Source organism: Notamacropus eugenii, chromosome 2, assembly GCF_028372415.1.
Source record: "Notamacropus eugenii isolate mMacEug1 chromosome 2, mMacEug1.pri_v2, whole genome shotgun sequence".
NCBI classification, from domain to species: Eukaryota; Metazoa; Chordata; class Mammalia; order Diprotodontia; family Macropodidae; genus Notamacropus; species Notamacropus eugenii.
In genome coordinates, this window is record NC_092873.1 from 90,899,082 (window position 1) to 90,915,391 (window position 16,310).

At 52.2% G+C, this 16,310-nt stretch overlaps 2 protein-coding genes across 14 annotated transcripts; one reads left to right on the top strand and one right to left on the bottom strand.

The window, feature by feature from the left end:
* Nucleotides 1-303: 303 nt before the first annotated feature.
* HMGA1 (high mobility group AT-hook 1) lies at nt 304-12,705 on the top strand. Of its 11 annotated transcripts, none has more exons than XM_072641787.1 (7): nt 351-470; nt 1,094-1,213; nt 5,512-5,662; nt 8,301-8,384; nt 9,669-9,719; nt 10,217-10,373; nt 11,218-12,705. In XM_072641787.1, coding segments are annotated over exons 3-7 (396 nt in total). In that variant the 5' UTR covers nt 351-470; nt 1,094-1,213; nt 5,512-5,560; the 3' UTR covers nt 11,220-12,705. The 11 variants fall into 11 exon arrangements, 9 of the variants coding, with proteins under 9 accessions (XP_072497894.1, XP_072497888.1, XP_072497889.1 ...); XR_011974170.1 differs by having other exon boundaries at nt 353-470; nt 10,200-10,373; XR_011974172.1 differs by lacking the exon at nt 351-470 and adding an exon at nt 621-802 and having other exon boundaries at nt 10,200-10,373.
* Nucleotides 12,706-12,899: 194 nt separating this feature from the next.
* Nucleotides 12,900-16,310, bottom strand: SMIM29 (small integral membrane protein 29). 3 transcript variants are annotated; one of them, XM_072641797.1, is made up of 5 exons: nt 16,135-16,310; nt 14,500-14,683; nt 14,322-14,347; nt 13,687-13,792; nt 12,900-13,452 (listed from the first exon to the last, which is right to left on the bottom strand). In XM_072641797.1, exons 2-5 carry the CDS (start codon nt 14,608-14,610, stop codon nt 13,387-13,389), a joined length of 309 nt encoding a protein of 102 aa, XP_072497898.1. In that variant the 5' UTR covers nt 14,611-14,683; nt 16,135-16,310; the 3' UTR covers nt 12,900-13,386. The 3 variants fall into 3 exon arrangements, with proteins under 3 accessions (XP_072497898.1, XP_072497899.1, XP_072497897.1); XM_072641798.1 differs by having other exon boundaries at nt 14,500-14,776; nt 16,135-16,247; XM_072641796.1 differs by lacking the exon at nt 16,135-16,310 and adding an exon at nt 14,808-14,850.

The following is a 16,310-nucleotide window of genomic DNA, read 5'->3' on the forward strand; positions in this document are numbered from 1 at the left end:
CCAGGGTTGGAGGTTTGCTTGTGTGTGGGGGGGGGGTTCCTAGAATAAAGGGGCAAGAGACCCTTAGGGATACGATTTAGTCCAAGTGCCTCTTTTCACGCCTGAGGAATCTGGGTGCCACAGAGGTTACGCTGACTTCCTCTAAGTCCTACAGCGCATAAAAGGCAGAGAAGCCCTTCTGGCTGCAAGCCTGGCGCCCTTTCCACTACACCATCCCGGCCTCGCTGGCTCGAAACTGCCCCTAACAAACAAGAAAAGAGACCCCTACTTTCACCGAGGGAAACTGGGAGGGGGAGGGGAAAAGGGGAGGGGAAAAGGAAGGAGACTATCCAATCGGGCATGTGCGTCCCTCCCCAAGAACCACAACCCCAGGGCTTCTCCGAACAGTGCGTAGTAACGCACTTCCACCTCCAGACCCCACACTCGACCACGCGCCCTCAGCCCCCAGCCCCAGGACCACGTGGAGACAGGTACTCAGGAACCCACCCCGCCCCGAGCCCGGCCCCCCCCCTCGAAACCTGATCCCTCAGGCCCGCGCTCACCCGCCCCCCTCACCTCACCCCACCCCCATCCGCGCCCACCTAGCACGTTAGCCGAGGCCGCCTTTTTAAATCCCCAGCTCATTTGCATGGCCCCGCCCCCTGCGGTGACACAGCCTGCGCGCGGGCCGGCCCCCGGGCCGCCCCCCCGTGCTCCCCCCTGCCCCGGTCTCTTTTTAAGCTCTCCTGAGCCGGGGCTGCGCTTCTCTAATTGGGAGTGTGAGCCGGGGCTATTTCTGGAGCTGGCGCCGCTCCAAGAGGGCGTGAGTTCGCGGCTGCTGCTCGGGCGGCTTTCTACCTTCTTTTTCCTCCTCTTCCTCCCCACCCACCACCCTCGCAATAATTTCTATTTATTGATTGATTGCGGGTGGGGGGACGCACGGGCCGGACCGGCTTCCTGCCGCTCGCCTCCGTTCTTTTTCTTTCTATTTTTCTACCCCCCTCCCCTCCTGCCCTCGCCCCCCCCAATGTGACACATAAATACCCCGCGGGGGCCTGGGCGCGGAGCACGCGGCCGGCGGTCTCTGAGCGCTTCTCTCCTCTCCCGGTTTCAGATCCGCATTTGTAGCGAGCGGCGGCGGCGGCGGCGGGAGGAGCCGAGCGGCCCGAGCACGAAGCCTGGCCAGGTCATTCCCCGCAGCCCGGAGCTACGCACCCGAGCCGGCCCGCTGCCGGTGAGCGCCCGCGGCTGCGGAGGCCGCCGACGGAGGGAGGGGAGGGGCGGGGGGCGCCGCCGCCGCGCGTGCGGGGAGGGGGCGGGAAGCGCGCGCTGCCGGCTTTATTCCCAGGCTCCCGGGCTGCGCGAGCGGCCGCCGGGGGGAGGCCCGCATGGGGGGCGCCGCACGCCCCCTGCCCGGGCTCGGAGGCGGAAACCCGGGATTGGCGCGGGAGGTCTGGGGGGAGGGGACTCGCGCGCTCGCAGGTAGCCCCCCGGGAGGGAGAGGGACGCCGGGGTTCGGCTCCCTCGGCCTCCCCGCCCCCCGCTTCCACCTCCCGTTCTGCCGTAAGGGGAGGGGCTGCTCCTTGCGGAGGACCCGGTGGTGGAGGGGGCACGAGGGAGAAGCTGGGCCCGGGAGGGGGCCGGTGGGCACGTGCGTCGGGTTGTGCCCATCCCCCCGCGGGAGCGGAGGGAGAGGAAAGTCAAGGTAGTGGCGGAGGGCTGGTGCCCCCCCCGCCGGTGGCCCTCCCCTCCCCCCGGGAGGCGGGGCTCCTTTGGAGTAAATGGGGTTTAAGCCGCCCCAGCCCCACCCCGCCCGGAGACTGGAGCCGGCGGCTCGCTGCTCTCACCCCGGGCCGGGCCAGGCCGGCCTTCCCGCCCCCACAAACAGGTTTCTCAGCTTTGTGGGGCCCTGTTGCGACTAGCTCGTTTGGCACCCCTGGTTTTCTGGGGGGGTGCGAAGGGGCACCCAGCCATTGTTTCCCCATTCACCCCCAAAGGGACAGGTAACCGGCTGACTGGTAGGCATTGGGGGCAGGGAGCGTGGTGTAGTCACTAACTCACTGGGAGCCAGGCCTGGAAATGAGGTTCCCCCGAAAGCTTCCGAGGCCGATGGCCTGGTTTCTGCACAAGCCCAGCTTCCTGGGGGAGGAGGGCTGTGCAAGCCTCCCACCAGGTAGTGTGATTCCACCTGGGGAAGGGAAGGGAAGGGAGCCAGCCCTGCCCTTCCCACCTCTTACCCAGCCTGGGCCTCAGTGTCCTCGTCGGAGTTGGATAGGTGCAGGGAAGGTCCGTTCCAGAGCGCTCACAAGTAAGGCTCCAAGACTTGAGGTGGAACGACCGAATTTGCCTCCTCCTTTTGGTGAGGCCGTTCATTTTAATTTGATGCTTCGTTCTCCCAGGAAGTAGAAACACAGGTTTTGGGTGAGCTGAGCAGCAGCAAATGTTAAGGAGTGGGTCTCAGAGGTTTCAGGTATGACTAAGCAGGAAGAGGCTTAAAAGGGTCTAGGGCTGGGTCCCCCATCTCTTACCTCACATCCCCCTCCCCAGACCTCCCATCCCAGAACAAGCAGGTGTTTGTGCTCAGAGTTGACTTGCAAGGATGACTGAGTGAATTGCAATTCCTGGGTGGGAACTTGGGGGGAGGGATGGGGCAGATGGTCCAGATTTCATATGAGTTGGGCTCTCATTTAGCTGATTAATTTTGTTTCGTTTTTAACGGAAACCTGTGGTGTAATATAAGATTCTAATCACTGTCTAATTACAAAGCAAGGCAAACCACTAATTACAAAGCAGGATAAATCACCAAACCACCTTGTTTAAAAGTATCTCAAAATCTGAAATGTTATAAAATACAATAATTACCAATAGGGCAGAGACCTGCTGTGGAGAGAATTTCCCCAGGGCAGAAAGATGAGGGGGCTTCAGAATCCATTGAGATCAGTTTACAAAACATGTTTTGTTTTAAAATCTGTGTATGTATGAGTACGTACTGAAAAAACTATTTTAAAAAACTACTTAGAAACACAACAAAAAAATTAAAGTTTTGAGACTTAAGTTTTTTTTAGTCTAATGGCATATAGAATTGGAAAGACATGATCCAGCAGGAAGGGGGCTGGTTTTGGAGTGTGAACCTGGATTAAATCCTGCCTCCTGTCATTTAACCCCTAGGATTTTGGTCAGGCCACTTTTAAATGAAGTCTTTGGGTTTCAGTTCCTCATGTATAGACCAATATCCATTTCAGCTCTATTTCTCTTATTTCCTCCCCTTTTCTTTTATTTGATCTTCCAGGGATAAGCATTGCAATTATTGCATTATCCTTATTTTATGGATGATTCCCATCAAGGTGATGCATTGAGTGATCAGGGGGGGACAGTGTGTGGAATTTGGAGCAAAGGAGTGCCTGTTCCCTGAAAGGTTAATCCTGGGCAGGCAAAAGAGGAGTCCAAACTCCAAGGTTCTAGTCTCTCGAGAGACTCAAGTACCCCTCTATGTGACTGATCAGTGGTCATTTTTAACCTTGGTCTTCCATCTGTGACTTGGGAATAATAATTTAGAATGGGGTAATAACTCATGGAGTTCATGTTTCAAGTCTAGGAAAGAGATTCCAATCTCTGATAAGAACCATGATTCCTTTCTTCTAGGAACAGGTTTGGGGAACTTGGAGCCATGAGGCCACATGTGGTCTTCTAGGTCCTCGGTGCAGCCTTTTGACTGAGTCCAAATTATACAGAACAAATCCTTTTGTTAAGGGGATTTGTTCTGTGAAGTTTGGATTCAAAGGGCCAAACTTGAGGATCTGAAGGGCCACATGTGGCCTTGATGCCCCACCTCTCTCCTAGAATTACTTTAAGAAAGAAGGGAGGTGGTGAAGTAAACTAGTAGAGTCCATCTCTGAGTCATGAAAACTAGTTCATGTCTTACATCTGACAAATGCTGGCTTTGTGACCCTAGACAAGTCACGTCACTAAAGCCCCTCAGCAATTCTGTAAGATCTTCTTTAGAGGAAGGAATTTCCTCATGGGGGAGGGGTTCCCTCTGCCTTGACGTCTTGGGCCCAGCTCCTATGTCACCTCCAGGCTTCATTCACCACAGCCCTGTGAGGTAGATAGTGATAGTAATGCTCTCCCCAGTTCACAGATGCAGGGCTAAGGCTGTGGATGGAAATGATTTGGCATTAGATGGGAGAGCTTCTTACATACAGTCCTGTTCTTAGCTGCCTGATTGTGAAATGTTTCACCTTTATACAGTAAGGGAAATCTTAGGTTTAACATTTGGAAGATTGCTCTAACTGCAGGTGACTCAATCCTAGAACTTTGAGAAAAGTTAAGAGGATGCTTGAAGAGTGAAACTGCCTGTAGGCAAATAGGACAGATTAGATTACCTAGAACCAAGTTTCTAGAACTTTCTGGACTTTTTCTAGAACTTTTTTAAGCATCCAAATAGTCTCTCCTTGGTACACAAAAGGAATGTTTGGACCTTTGACCTTTTGAAGATACGGGTAGAGAGGGGATGGGGAGGGTGAAGGAAACTGCAAAGAGGGGAGCACAGATCTTTGAGTCTCTTGAGGTGGGAGGGGAAAGGAATAAACATTTATTATAGCAACTGCTATGCTAAGAGCTTTACAAGTATTACCTCCTTTGATCCCAACAATAAACCTGCCAGGTAAGTGTTGTGATTATTGCCCTGTTACAGTTGAGGAGACAGACAAACAGGTTCAGTGACTTGGCCAGGGTCACAGGTAGAATGTCTCTTAGGCTAGATTCGAACTTGGGTCATCTCTTGACTCTAGGTCCAGATCTTTATCTATTGTGTTACCTAGCTGGCCCCGAATAATTCTCAAATGTAAAGTGGCTGAAACTGGACCAGAACCCAGGATCCTAAATACCAGCCTCATTTAACAGATGAGGAAACAGGCCAGGGGAATTAGGTAGCTTCCCCAAGGTCATACAAGGCATAGTGGTAAGTCCTCTCCAAACATGTCCCATCCTCAGAGTACTTTCTTTCTTCCCTAGTTAGTACCTCAGTTTCTTTTATCCTGTGAAACAGGCTTGGCAGAGGAAGGGAGGGTCCTAAGTGATGTTTGTGGTGCCGAGCACAGCCTGAATGTGCTACCCTCCCCTCCCCCATTCCCCTTCCCTTCTCTTCCAAACTTTGCTTCTGGGCGGGTCCCTACCTGGAAAAGCTAGGTTGGTAGGCGGGTTGTGCCTCCACTTCTGCCCTGGGCCCTATGGGGGTGGCAGAAACTGGGGTTGGGACAAAGAGCCTTTCTGAGCTGGGGAGATAAGACACAGATTAACTCCATCTTGTCCGGCCCCCACCACTGCTCAGATAGCAGATGCTACTGAAGAAGGAGGGGAGGAACCAGCTTGGGTTGGAGCCAGGGAATTCCATGCTTAGGACAGAGGGAGGGGGAGTGGGAATGGCTTGGTGGTGCAGGGGGAGAGAAGAATGAGGGAATGGTGGCAGCTGGCTACAAGAAGAGTTTTATAATCTTTTTTTTTTTTTTTTTTATGATTCTCTCCCCCACCCAGAACCCCATCCCCCTACCCTTTACCAGCTCTCAGTAGAGAAGGGGGAAGGATGAGTGAATCTGGTTCAAAGTCCAGCCAGCCTCTGGCCTCCAAGCAAGAGAAAGACGGGTCTGAGAAGAGAGGGCGGGGCCGACCCAGGAAACAGCCCCCGGTAAGTTCGTGGTAAAGATGTCTGAAAGTATCTGCAACTCCCAGCCTGTCCTGTCTCCTCCCAACCCCCGCAAGGTTCTAGGGGTCTTCCAATAAGGGTACAATGTCAAAGAAGGGAATTGGTCCAATGCTTTTATTTCACCATTCTGTTAGTAGAAAGATCATTTGGGTTAGGAGTCGGGACTAGATTCAAATCTAACCTTCCTACTTAGTTTTATAACATTTGGAAAGGTATTGTCTCTCTTGGAACCCCACTTTTAAATAGTCCTGCAATTTGTAAATCTGTGGAGACTTAGACTGCAGTTTTCTGTTGGGCCTGAGAATGAGTATAACCTAGTGGTGCCTCAATGTAACCTTCTGGGTCAACTGGGGGGGAGTAAATTTGGAATACCAGAAAAATTGGAGCAGAGGAAGCTAGACGTCATTCTCCCTTCCCTGTCATCGTACCTACTGCTACAGTATTGACCGTGAGAAAGATTCTGGTATCTGCTGTCATCTTGCTGGGAGGGAGAAAGAACCCAGTACTGAAGAGGTGGGGGACAGAACCTAGGAAAGCCCAGTTCCCATCCCTGAGCTAAACTCTTAACACATGGGATCATAGTAGTCAGGAGAGTGAAGTGCACTACCAGTTGATCCCTCTCTTCTACTAGTTTGCTAGCCTTGTAACCCCAAGCAAATCACTGACTCTCAGCCTTCTTTTTCTCATTTGTAATATGAAGGGGTTGGATCATAGTATCAGTCTTCTTTCTTTCTGATACAATTTCCCCAGCCCTACTCTTTGTGCGAAGAAAGGGGAGGATACTGTTGTTCTGTTACAGTCCTCCAGGGAAGGAAAAAAGGGAGAGAACCCCATAATCAGCATGATTTGTTGGGGATGATGGTCAGCTTGGACCAAGTAGGGACCAAGTGAGCCTTTGTCCTTGGGATAGATCTCAGGTGGCTTGTCTATAGCTGCAGTCCAAGTAATCCAACACCCACTCACGCCCCTTGGCCCATAAGCCTCTTTCTGGCCAAAGTCAACCAGAAGGAAGGAAATGACCACTTGGAATGGTCAGTTTTGGAGGTAGAGGGAGAGAAGCCAAGGCACCTAGATGTTAGAGTGGATAGAGTGCTGAGCCTGGATTCGGGAAGACCTGAGTTGACATATGGCCTCAGACATTTACTAGCTGTGTGACCCTGGACAAGTCATTTAACCTGTTTGCCTCAGTTTCTTCATTTGTAGAATGACAGTAATGTTTCAGGGTTGCTGTGAGGACCAAATGAGCTATTTGTCAAGCACTTGGCACATAGTAGGTGCTGTATTAATAAATGTTAGTCATTGCTAAAATGTGCTGAATTTCCTGAGCCTTCGATGTCCAAGCTCCCTAAGCATCTGCTGATAAACACTTAAACCCCTTTGTGGGGTGGATTTTGAAGGAAGAAAAGAGGGCCTTAGCTAAGGAATCCCAAGGTGGAGCTGGAAAGACTTTGTGAATTGAGTGTAGGTCAGATTACCTTTGGAACTCATCAGTAAAATGGAGATACATGCCCGTCGTACAAAACCCCTGCTCACTGTTTTGGATGAGTAATAGATGTGACATCTTTCAAGGAGTAGTTTCTAGATGATGGAGAGGGAAGGTTTGTGTAGGGAAAGAATGGAAGAAAGGGTCAGTTCTGTGTTCCCCATCCCTGGGAGATGCCCTGCTTGGTGAGGTTGGCGATTCTCCACTCTCTTTAATCACCCTTGAGCATCCTTTCCATCTCTCCCTCCCCTCCAGAGCTGACTGTCCCAGTGGTCACCTTCCTTCTTGTGGCTGGCTGCTGTGGAGCAGGGAAATGGGTGTTGGGTTTCTTGGACTGTAGCTATAAACAGCCCAGGTGACTGAAGAAACCATAGCTGGGACGCCTTTCCCTCATTGCTCATGCATTATTCATTAGCTTTTTATTTCTCTTTGGCTTATGAAAATTTCAACAGCAAAGGTAGGGACCTCCAAGGTGGGGTCTCGGACTTTACTTTGTTTCCCTGGGGGAGGTGGTTTGGCAGAGCCCCAGAATTCTGAAGTAGCTTTTTCTTCTGCTTGGTCTTTCACTCCTTTACCTTTATTTTTGCCCCACTGGGAGACTGATAGGAAGAGGTGTGAGGGAGAAGTTAGATTATCTGTTGAGGGGCAATAAACAGGGAATGCAATAGAATTGGAGGTGTTGGGGGAGCCCAGGGCCCCAGGCAGAAAGCAGGTCCAGAGGGTTTTTTAAAAAATATTCTTTCTGCCATAAGAAAAAGCATCAAGGAAGAGTGGTATCCTGATGTATAGGTAATGAATCAGAGGCTTAGAAAGATGTCATGGTTGCCCTTCTTTGGCAACCTTGTAGGGTGCAGGGGTAATAACCATTCTTAGAATTCCCTTCCCATTCTTCATCATGGAAAGGAAAGAGCAACTGGTATTTGGGTAACCTTAAATCCATTTCACTTTATCTGTAAAATGGGTTCAGTAACTTTCATTCTACTTAACTAAGGTTCTTATAAGGCAAGAAATTTGTGACTTCCCTGATGTTTGAGAAACATGATGCAATTGTTTATTTGGTGGGTGAGAGAGTGCCTACCCTGTCCCCTCTGTTCATTCTTCCTCTGTTTTCTACTCCTTGCCCCATCTTTCCTCCAGAAGGAGCCCAGTGAGGCACCAACTCCCAAGAGACCCCGGGGCAGACCAAAGGGAAGCAAGAACAAGGGGGCTGCGAAAGGCCGGGTGAGTTCCTGGGGGAGAAAAAGGTTTCCCTCATTTAGGCAGCAATTTTGGTCTCCTTGGGCATAGATTTAGGAGGAAGTTAAGAGGTTTTTTTTTTTTACTCAACAGAATATGGGGGTGGGAGGAGGGCTGCTGGAGGCAGAGTGATTGTATATGTATACACAGGCAAGGTTTATATAGATGTATATGGGTGTGTGTGCGTGTCTCCCAGCATTGACCAAGCCTAGTGTCCTGTCTTGGAGTTGGGGGATACAGTGGCAGGGGTGGGAATGGCTCAGAGGATAGAGCTGTGTGGACCTGGAGTTCAGGTGTGATCCAGGGCAGGTTCCCCCTTATCTCTGGTCTCTGTAAAATGGGGATAATTAATAGCCCCTACCTCTCCCAGTGTGGTTGTGAAGATACAACGAGGGTAACTGTAAAGAGCTTAGCACTGTGCCTGGCACATGGTGAAAGCTATGTAAATGCAAGCTATTATTAGTGGAAAAGGACACTGGATTTCCAACTAGGAGATTTGAGGCTCCCTGCTTTGTTACTTGCTTTGTGACCTCGTTGCATATGTGCTTTGGTTTCCTCATTTTTCAAATGAGAAATAAAAGAATACTTGTATTTTTATCTCATGGGGCTGTTTGTGAGGATCAGATGGTATAAAGTATGAGAAACATTTTAAAGGATGACCTGCTGTAGACTAGTACTTCATAAAATGTCTTTTACAAACTTTTATAAAAGTTAAATTATCACGTAGGGTTGGAGAGGAAAGAGATTGGTGTTGGCCAGAGGGGCTTTAGCCCCCTTCTGATTCTCCTGGCCTTGAGGAGAATGGGAAATGATTCATCTTGGGTGTAGAAGGGAGGGGGCGTGCTCCATTCATCCCCCAGAAAATTCTGTTATTGAGGGGGTGGTAAAGGAAAGGGAAGAGGCTGAACACGTGGGGTGGGGGTGGGGGGACAACATGATGGCTTCTTTGAGAAGCTGTTTTTGCTTTATTTATTTATTTATTTTGAAGGCTCGACTCATATCCTCTGAGTCATGGGTGGAAGAGACTGAGGTCTCTGGTGGGAGGAAAAGGGAGTGAGGAGGTGTGTGGTGGTGGTTGTGGGGGGGGGTGGTGTACGTATAGGAGTCTTGTGTTGAGGGTAAATCCTACCTAGTGTGGGAGAGATGTCAACCGTTCTGGGTTGTGTAGAGATGGGATCAGTTCACCACACCTGTGGGAGAAAATTAGAGCCTTTGCTTCCTTTTTTTTTTTTTTTTAACTATTTAATTCCTGGGTCTGTTCCCCTCTAGAAAACCACCACTGCACCAGGGAGGAAACCAAGAGGTAGACCCAAAAAGCTGGTAAGTATAAGAGATGCACGTATGAGAGAATGGAAAGAGAGACTGTACTCTGGGATAGACGGGGCACCTGCTTCTACCTCTAGGATCTGGATTGGTCAAGGAATCTCAAGTATCAGTGCCCTGCACGGAGTTTCTTCCCCCCAATCTTTCTTTTCTTTTCTTCCCCCTACTCTTCCTATATTCCTCCCAAGGCAGTTTTGTCCACTAAAACTCCTAATTTCTTCTCCACGGACTACCTACCTTAGACCAATAAAAGTGGGGAAGTAGTAACCAGGGGGTACGATGATTACTAGTGTCAAGGTTGGGGACCTCCTAGTGAGGAGAACAGATGGCTTTCGAGGCTGGGGGAAGCTGCCCAGGGTAGTCTGCAAGGTGGTGGTTAACCTGAAGCACAGGTACTCCAGTCTTATAAGCAGCTGTGTACCGTAACCATTTTCCTTCTCCTCCCACTTACCCCCTTCTACCCTGTCCTACTACCAGTGGCTTTCTGTCTTCAGCCAAACCAGTCCCCCTCCCCTGGGGTGGGGGGTGGAAGAAGAGAAACCGCACCTGGCAGACCTCCAGGAGTGAGTAACAGGAAGCAGCTTGTTTTGGAGTCTCTGCCTGGCATGGGGGCCGCCCTGGGTCCGTGCGGTGTCCCCGAATTCCCACCCTGTGAGTGTTCTCCAGAACTCACTTCCCTTTCCTTCACCAAGGTCAGCTCTCGGCCACCCCCTTACAGCCAGCTCCTGCTCTCTAGTGTTCTGGGGATCTTGTTTCGACCCTGTGGGGACTTTCTGGACTGGCCGGGGTTCCTCTGAGAAACGGGGCAGGATCCACGGGTCCAGGAGAGACAGAAACAAAGGGTAGATCTAGCCAGGTGGCTCACTCGCTCTTCTTCTCCTGTTCTGCCACAACTGCCCACCAGGAGATGGGGTCCCCCTGCCCTATCTGCCTTTGTGCTTGCTTTTCCTCCTCTTGCCAAGGAGGATTGCTCTGAGTTTAGACCGGTTACTTCCTTTCCCCCCTTCCTCCTGAATTCCCCTCCCCCTCTGTAGTGGAAAGAATGCCTTGGGGGTTGTTGGGGAGATAGAGGCCAGGCTGCTATGGGAGCCAGGAGGGGGGAGGGGTGGAGAGGAAGCAAGTGGAACGAGTTCTGTTTTCCCTTTAAATTCCTCCTCATTTTATGAATGAAACCGGGTAGCAAGAATGCTGAGTCACCCACACACTCAGCCCTGACTCATCCCAACCCTAGAGCACTTGGGGTTTGGGGGGGGGGACTGGGCGTGTGTATGGGGTGTGTGTTGGGGGGTGGCAGTCTGGGCTCCCCTTCCTAATGTGTTTGGCCCTGTGGGTTCAGGGGGTGGGGGAGGGCCCTTCCCTTGGAGGAAGTGGAGGCAGGGAGCGGGAAGCTAGCTGGTGTGTGTAGGTTTCTTTGGGAGCTTTGTCTCCCTCTCCCCTCCCCGTACAGACAGCCCCCTCCCATCCTTCTACAACCAGTGGCTTCCCTTCTCTGCAGGAGAAAGAAGAGGAAGAAGGGATATCCCAGGAGTCTTCAGAGGAGGAGCAGTAACCAAGCCTGCTTATATCTCGCTACCTCATTCCCCTTGATGACAACGACAACGGCAGCGGCCCTTTTATTCTGGGACTAGACAGAAAAATGTTGATCTTTAAAAATCCCCATTTTTCTTTCCCCACCCTTTCCTTTCCCTCAGTCCGTCCTTCCTGGTTTTACTGGTCAGAGAAATAATAGCTCTACCTGGGAAAAATGCCTCCCCATTCACACATTGGATGCATTCACACTAACCCTGGCCACCCTAGAGGGGATGGTGCTGGGCAGGGTGGAGCAGACAGCAGGTGGTATTCCTTCCCTTCCCCTCCCACATCCATCCACCCTTTCCCAGGATTGGGATTTCTTTTGTATTCCTCCTGCCCTGGACAGAGCTAACCTTTTGACTTAGCTGCCAACACCTGTTTCTTTGTCTCTGGCCCTCCCCCCCCCCCCAATGGGACCAGGGTTCCTGTTTTCCCATCATCCCTCTCCCCCACCCCAACTCAAAAGAATTTGAGAGGGAAGGACAGATGTGTATTTTGATCCTAAGAGCTCAGCTTCAGTGATGTCTGTCTGGGGATATTCTGTACCCCCCTCCTCCTTTCTACCTTCTACCCAGTCAGGATTGGTCCCAAGGGTGGAGGTGGAAGCAGACTTCTTACTGGGAGTGGAAGGGGGGGCCCCCCCCAATACCCACCCTTTTGCTCTCTCCACACTCTGGCATTTCCTGAGCATCAAACTGGAATGGGGCTGGGCTGGAGCCTGGGGTGTCGGGCATTAATTGAAAAGTAGCTACGGGGAAGGGAAAGGGTCTGATTCATCTGATTCCTTGCTGCTCAGGAGATCTAGGGAGAAGGGGGACTTGACAATCCTAGTAATTTCCCCCACTCCTGGGCTGGCCTTCCTCGGCCTGTGATTTTTGCCTTTGGAATGCATGTTTTGCAAGGACTTTTCTTCCCTAGCCCCACATCCCTCCTTTCAGAATGCCATCCCCCTCCCCCAAGGAGCCGGTTACATCTTCCCTCTGTTCACAATCTACCTCTGAACACGTTTTGTTGGTTTTCTTTTTTAAACGGTTTTGTTCTTACATTCTGTGGCTTCCAGACTCAGCCATACAGTCTTGTTGGTTCTCATGTTCACCTGCCCTCTGCCCCTCCTCCATCCACTCTGCTCATCCTCCCCAAATCATCACAAAGGAGGGCTTGGGGAGATAGTGGACACCAGGCCTAGTTTACTAAAAAAAAGTGACATTGTTTGGGGAGGTGGGCCCCAGGGGAGCTGCCTGTCCCCACTTGTATCAGTCCCTCCTTTGGTAATCTTAAAGTGTGGAGGGTTAAGGGAAGGAGGTCCCCCAAAGTGGGGGAAGGGGTGGTCCCACACCGTCATGAGGCCTCCCCACTCTGGTTTCCTATTTGCAGTTACTTGAATAAAAAATTAACTCCTTTTTTTTCTGGACGTAATAATCTCATTATGGGGGGGACAACACCCTGAATTGATAGTTTGTATGGGCTTAAAGAATATACTTTTAAATGCTCTGGGCCAGTTTTACAGCTGGTTCCTGGAGCCAAAAGGGTCTTTCACCTTACCAGCAAAGAACATGTATGATAGCTAGGGCTTTCTCCCTAGCCAGAGCTATCTCAACCACACTCTCATCCACAAAACATTTTATTTACAAAATATATGTACACTGTATAATATAAACAAAGCCATCCCTAGAGAGGATTCTGCTACAAATCCCTCCCTAGGAAACCATAACCCAGCATCTGACAGTAGCAAGGGCAAAGTTGAGCATGCTGGAACAAATCTGGCAAGGAGGGGAGGAGTACAACACAAGTCCAGGTAATTCCTACTATCTCCCCTCCAGTTGTAGGATTTGCCAAAAGGTGCTTAGGTAAGTGCAAAGTCAGAAAAACAATGGAGATGAAGTTCTAGCCCCTTGGGGGTGTGGGGGCAACCCCTGCCTAGAAGTAAGAGGGCAGTCCCAGCTACCAAGTCAATTAAGGAATGACTATGGTGTGTCATTGCTAGGGAGGGGAAGGCAGCAGAAGTAAGCAGTTTGGACTCTTGTAATAGGTAAAAAGGTCTCCCCTACAATGAGGCCAGTGCATGATTGGGGGGGAGGGGGTGGGCACAGTTTCATGTCTTCACATCCAAAAGGGGCATCCGTTTGTGCTGGTAGCTGCTGTGCCAGCCATGGACCACCTGCGAGGGGAGAAGAGGTAGCTTGAAACGTCCTGTACGATGTCCTTGTACAACCCTGAATCCCAGACAGGCAACCGGGTAGGTGTGAACCATGCTTCCAGCCTGTTGGGGAAGCATTACCCCGCACTCCCCTCTCCTTTCACCAGCCCAGCATATACAAAAGGTCAAAATAATCCCTATTCGAGGATGCTCAGGATCCCAAAAAAATTCACCTGGGAGGATTTAATCACTCACCTTGGGATCCCCCACCTCACACAGCAACTCCTGCTCAGCTTCATGCAGTTCTTCTGCTGGGTCATAGCTGTACATAGGCAGTAGGTGGTGCCGCAGCCTGTCCACCCTGGGAAGGAAGGGGTCCGCCAATTTCCCCCTTCCCATTCCTCAGACCAAGGTGACGGTCTCAAAACAGACACTGAAAACCTGTCTGCTCACTAGACTGGGCAAAGTTAACCAGAAAGGAAGGGGGGGGGGGGCTTCTAATTTCCCTCTAACCATTTCTGAGACCAAGTGGCCTAGGCCCCCAAAACAGACATTGAGAAATCTTTAAGATAAAATGTACTTTCACCCCAGACTGAGAAAACTGATCTGCAAAGTTTGCAAAGCACTTCACACCTTTGATCAACCCTATGAGGCAGGTGTGCTGAGAGATGGGGAAACTGAGGCACATAGTGGCTAAGTGCAGCCTAGTGCCACACTAGCCATTAAGTGTCCAAGGCATAAACTGAACACCAGTCCTGACCCCCGTTTCCAGTATTCTGTCCAGTGCGCCATCTAGCTGCCCAATTGGGAAGGTCCCCAGTCCAAAGCAGTCCCTGAAGCAGAACTGCCTTCACCTGCCCCCTCTTCCCTTCACCTGGACCAGCACTTACCTTTTCTTCTTCTGGATGTACATCATCTGCAATAAGGACAAAGCACACTGGGTGGGGATGGGCCCCCCCCAGGGATACCCCCCACACCACCTCCCATCCCAAACCAAGAGATCTTTCCACCACCCTGGAAGGGCCTTTGGGGTAAAGGGAGGGACAGAGGTAGGGCTTCTCTCCTTACCACAGCCACCACCACCCCCACTAGGGTGATGAGGAAGAAGGGGCCAAGCACGTAGCCCACCATGGAGTCGCTGGCAGCCCTGGGGGCACTGGGTGCTGTGGTGTTACTCATCACACCAGTAGCCAGGGCAGGGGAGGAGCCGTCAGCATGGGGCGCTTCGGGAGGGACACCTCCACTCGGGTCCCTGGGGCACAAAAGTTCTCCATTTCACTCTGGGTGAACCCCTTCAGCAGGCTGACCTTGACCTCGCCCTTCCCCTACCCGAGGCCTCAGGACACTGTACAAGAACCATAATAATATCAACTCACATTTCCGCAGGGCTTTCTGGCTTACAAAGCGAGTTCCTCACAACAGCACTAGGATGCAGGGAGGTATGAAGGTAGGGTTTTAAAGCGCAAATAGTAAAATTTCCCTTTTGATAGAAGAGGAAACTGAGGCCCTCAAAGGAGTTATTTGCCCAAGGGCCACAAAGCTACTAAGTGGCAAGACATATTGTCTCCTAATTTCAGATACCATTCCTCTTGTCAGACACCTGTGATCCACCACTGCGGTGTAAAACACCCGGGTTCAACTCCCACCTGGGAGGCTCAAGCAAGTCATAACCTCCTTTTCTGGGGCTTTTAAATGAAAAAGTTGGACTCCAAGATGACACTTCCTAGAATTTTTCGTCTTTGTCTCACCACCCACTTCAGACTCTTAATGCAAAAGATATTTATTAAACACCTACTGTGTGCAGGGTTCTGTACTCGTCGGGTTGGGCCCAGCTGGACCCTACCTGACCACGCACCTTTTCCCACTCCCTATCGTCCGGGACCAAGGCCAGACTGGACTGCAGAGGCTCCATTTCCAAAAGAGCATCAGATTCCTAACTCAGGGCAGACCTGGGGGCCCCACCCGCCTGACCCCAAAGGCAAGATGGAGCACACCCTTCGCCCCTACAAGGGACGGACTAACCCCCCCCCCCCCCAAACGTGGGTTTAAGAGATCCCCGGGCTCGGGTCCGGAAGACGCTCCTCCGTCCAACCCCCGAAATGCCCAAGGAGCAGGGACCGAAGTCTGGGGCGGGCCGGAGCCGAGAGGGGATGACGTCACCTCCCTAGGGCCAGTAGTACCCTTAGTTTGGCACGAGGTTGGGGACCGGCATCATCAGCCCGACCCAGCCCTGGGTTCTCAGGACCCTGAGGAGGCCGGCACCAGGTGACACCACAGCGGGAAGGGGGCTACTCTGACCCGAGGATCGGTCTCCCGGGGCAACTCCAAGAGGCCACCCACTCCACCCGGCCGGGTCTCCGCGGGGCAAGGCGTCTGGGGCGGGCCCCCGCGTTTGTCAGGCCCGGCCCACACACTCCCGCCGTTCCAGCTCGTCCCCGCGCCCAGCTTGGCATGGGGACCCCACGGGCATCCTTTGCCCCAGAGCCACTTCCCTCAAGGGGCACCTCCCGCGAGTCAAAGTGCCTCGGGATTCTCCGGGGCCCGGGGTGAGGGGGGAGAAAGTGGGATGCAGTGTTCCTGGGGAGCTCCTGGGAGGGGTCTGGGGGGGACGGCTGCCTCTAGCCAGGCAGGCCTCTGCACTCCAGGGCACAGGACGCCGCGCCCACACTCTGCAGCCCCCCGGGCACTGCCAAACGGCCTTACCTCCCGCGGCTGCGGCCCCAGCTTACACGGCCTCCGCAAGGCAGCGAGCGAGGACCCCCCCACCCCCACCCCTCCCACCCCGGAAGCGGCCGGAGCGGCGCGTGACGCTAGGGCCCCGGGAAAACGGGCGGGGCCCAGGAGCAGAGAGCAGCCAATCCGGAGGGGAAGCGGTGGGC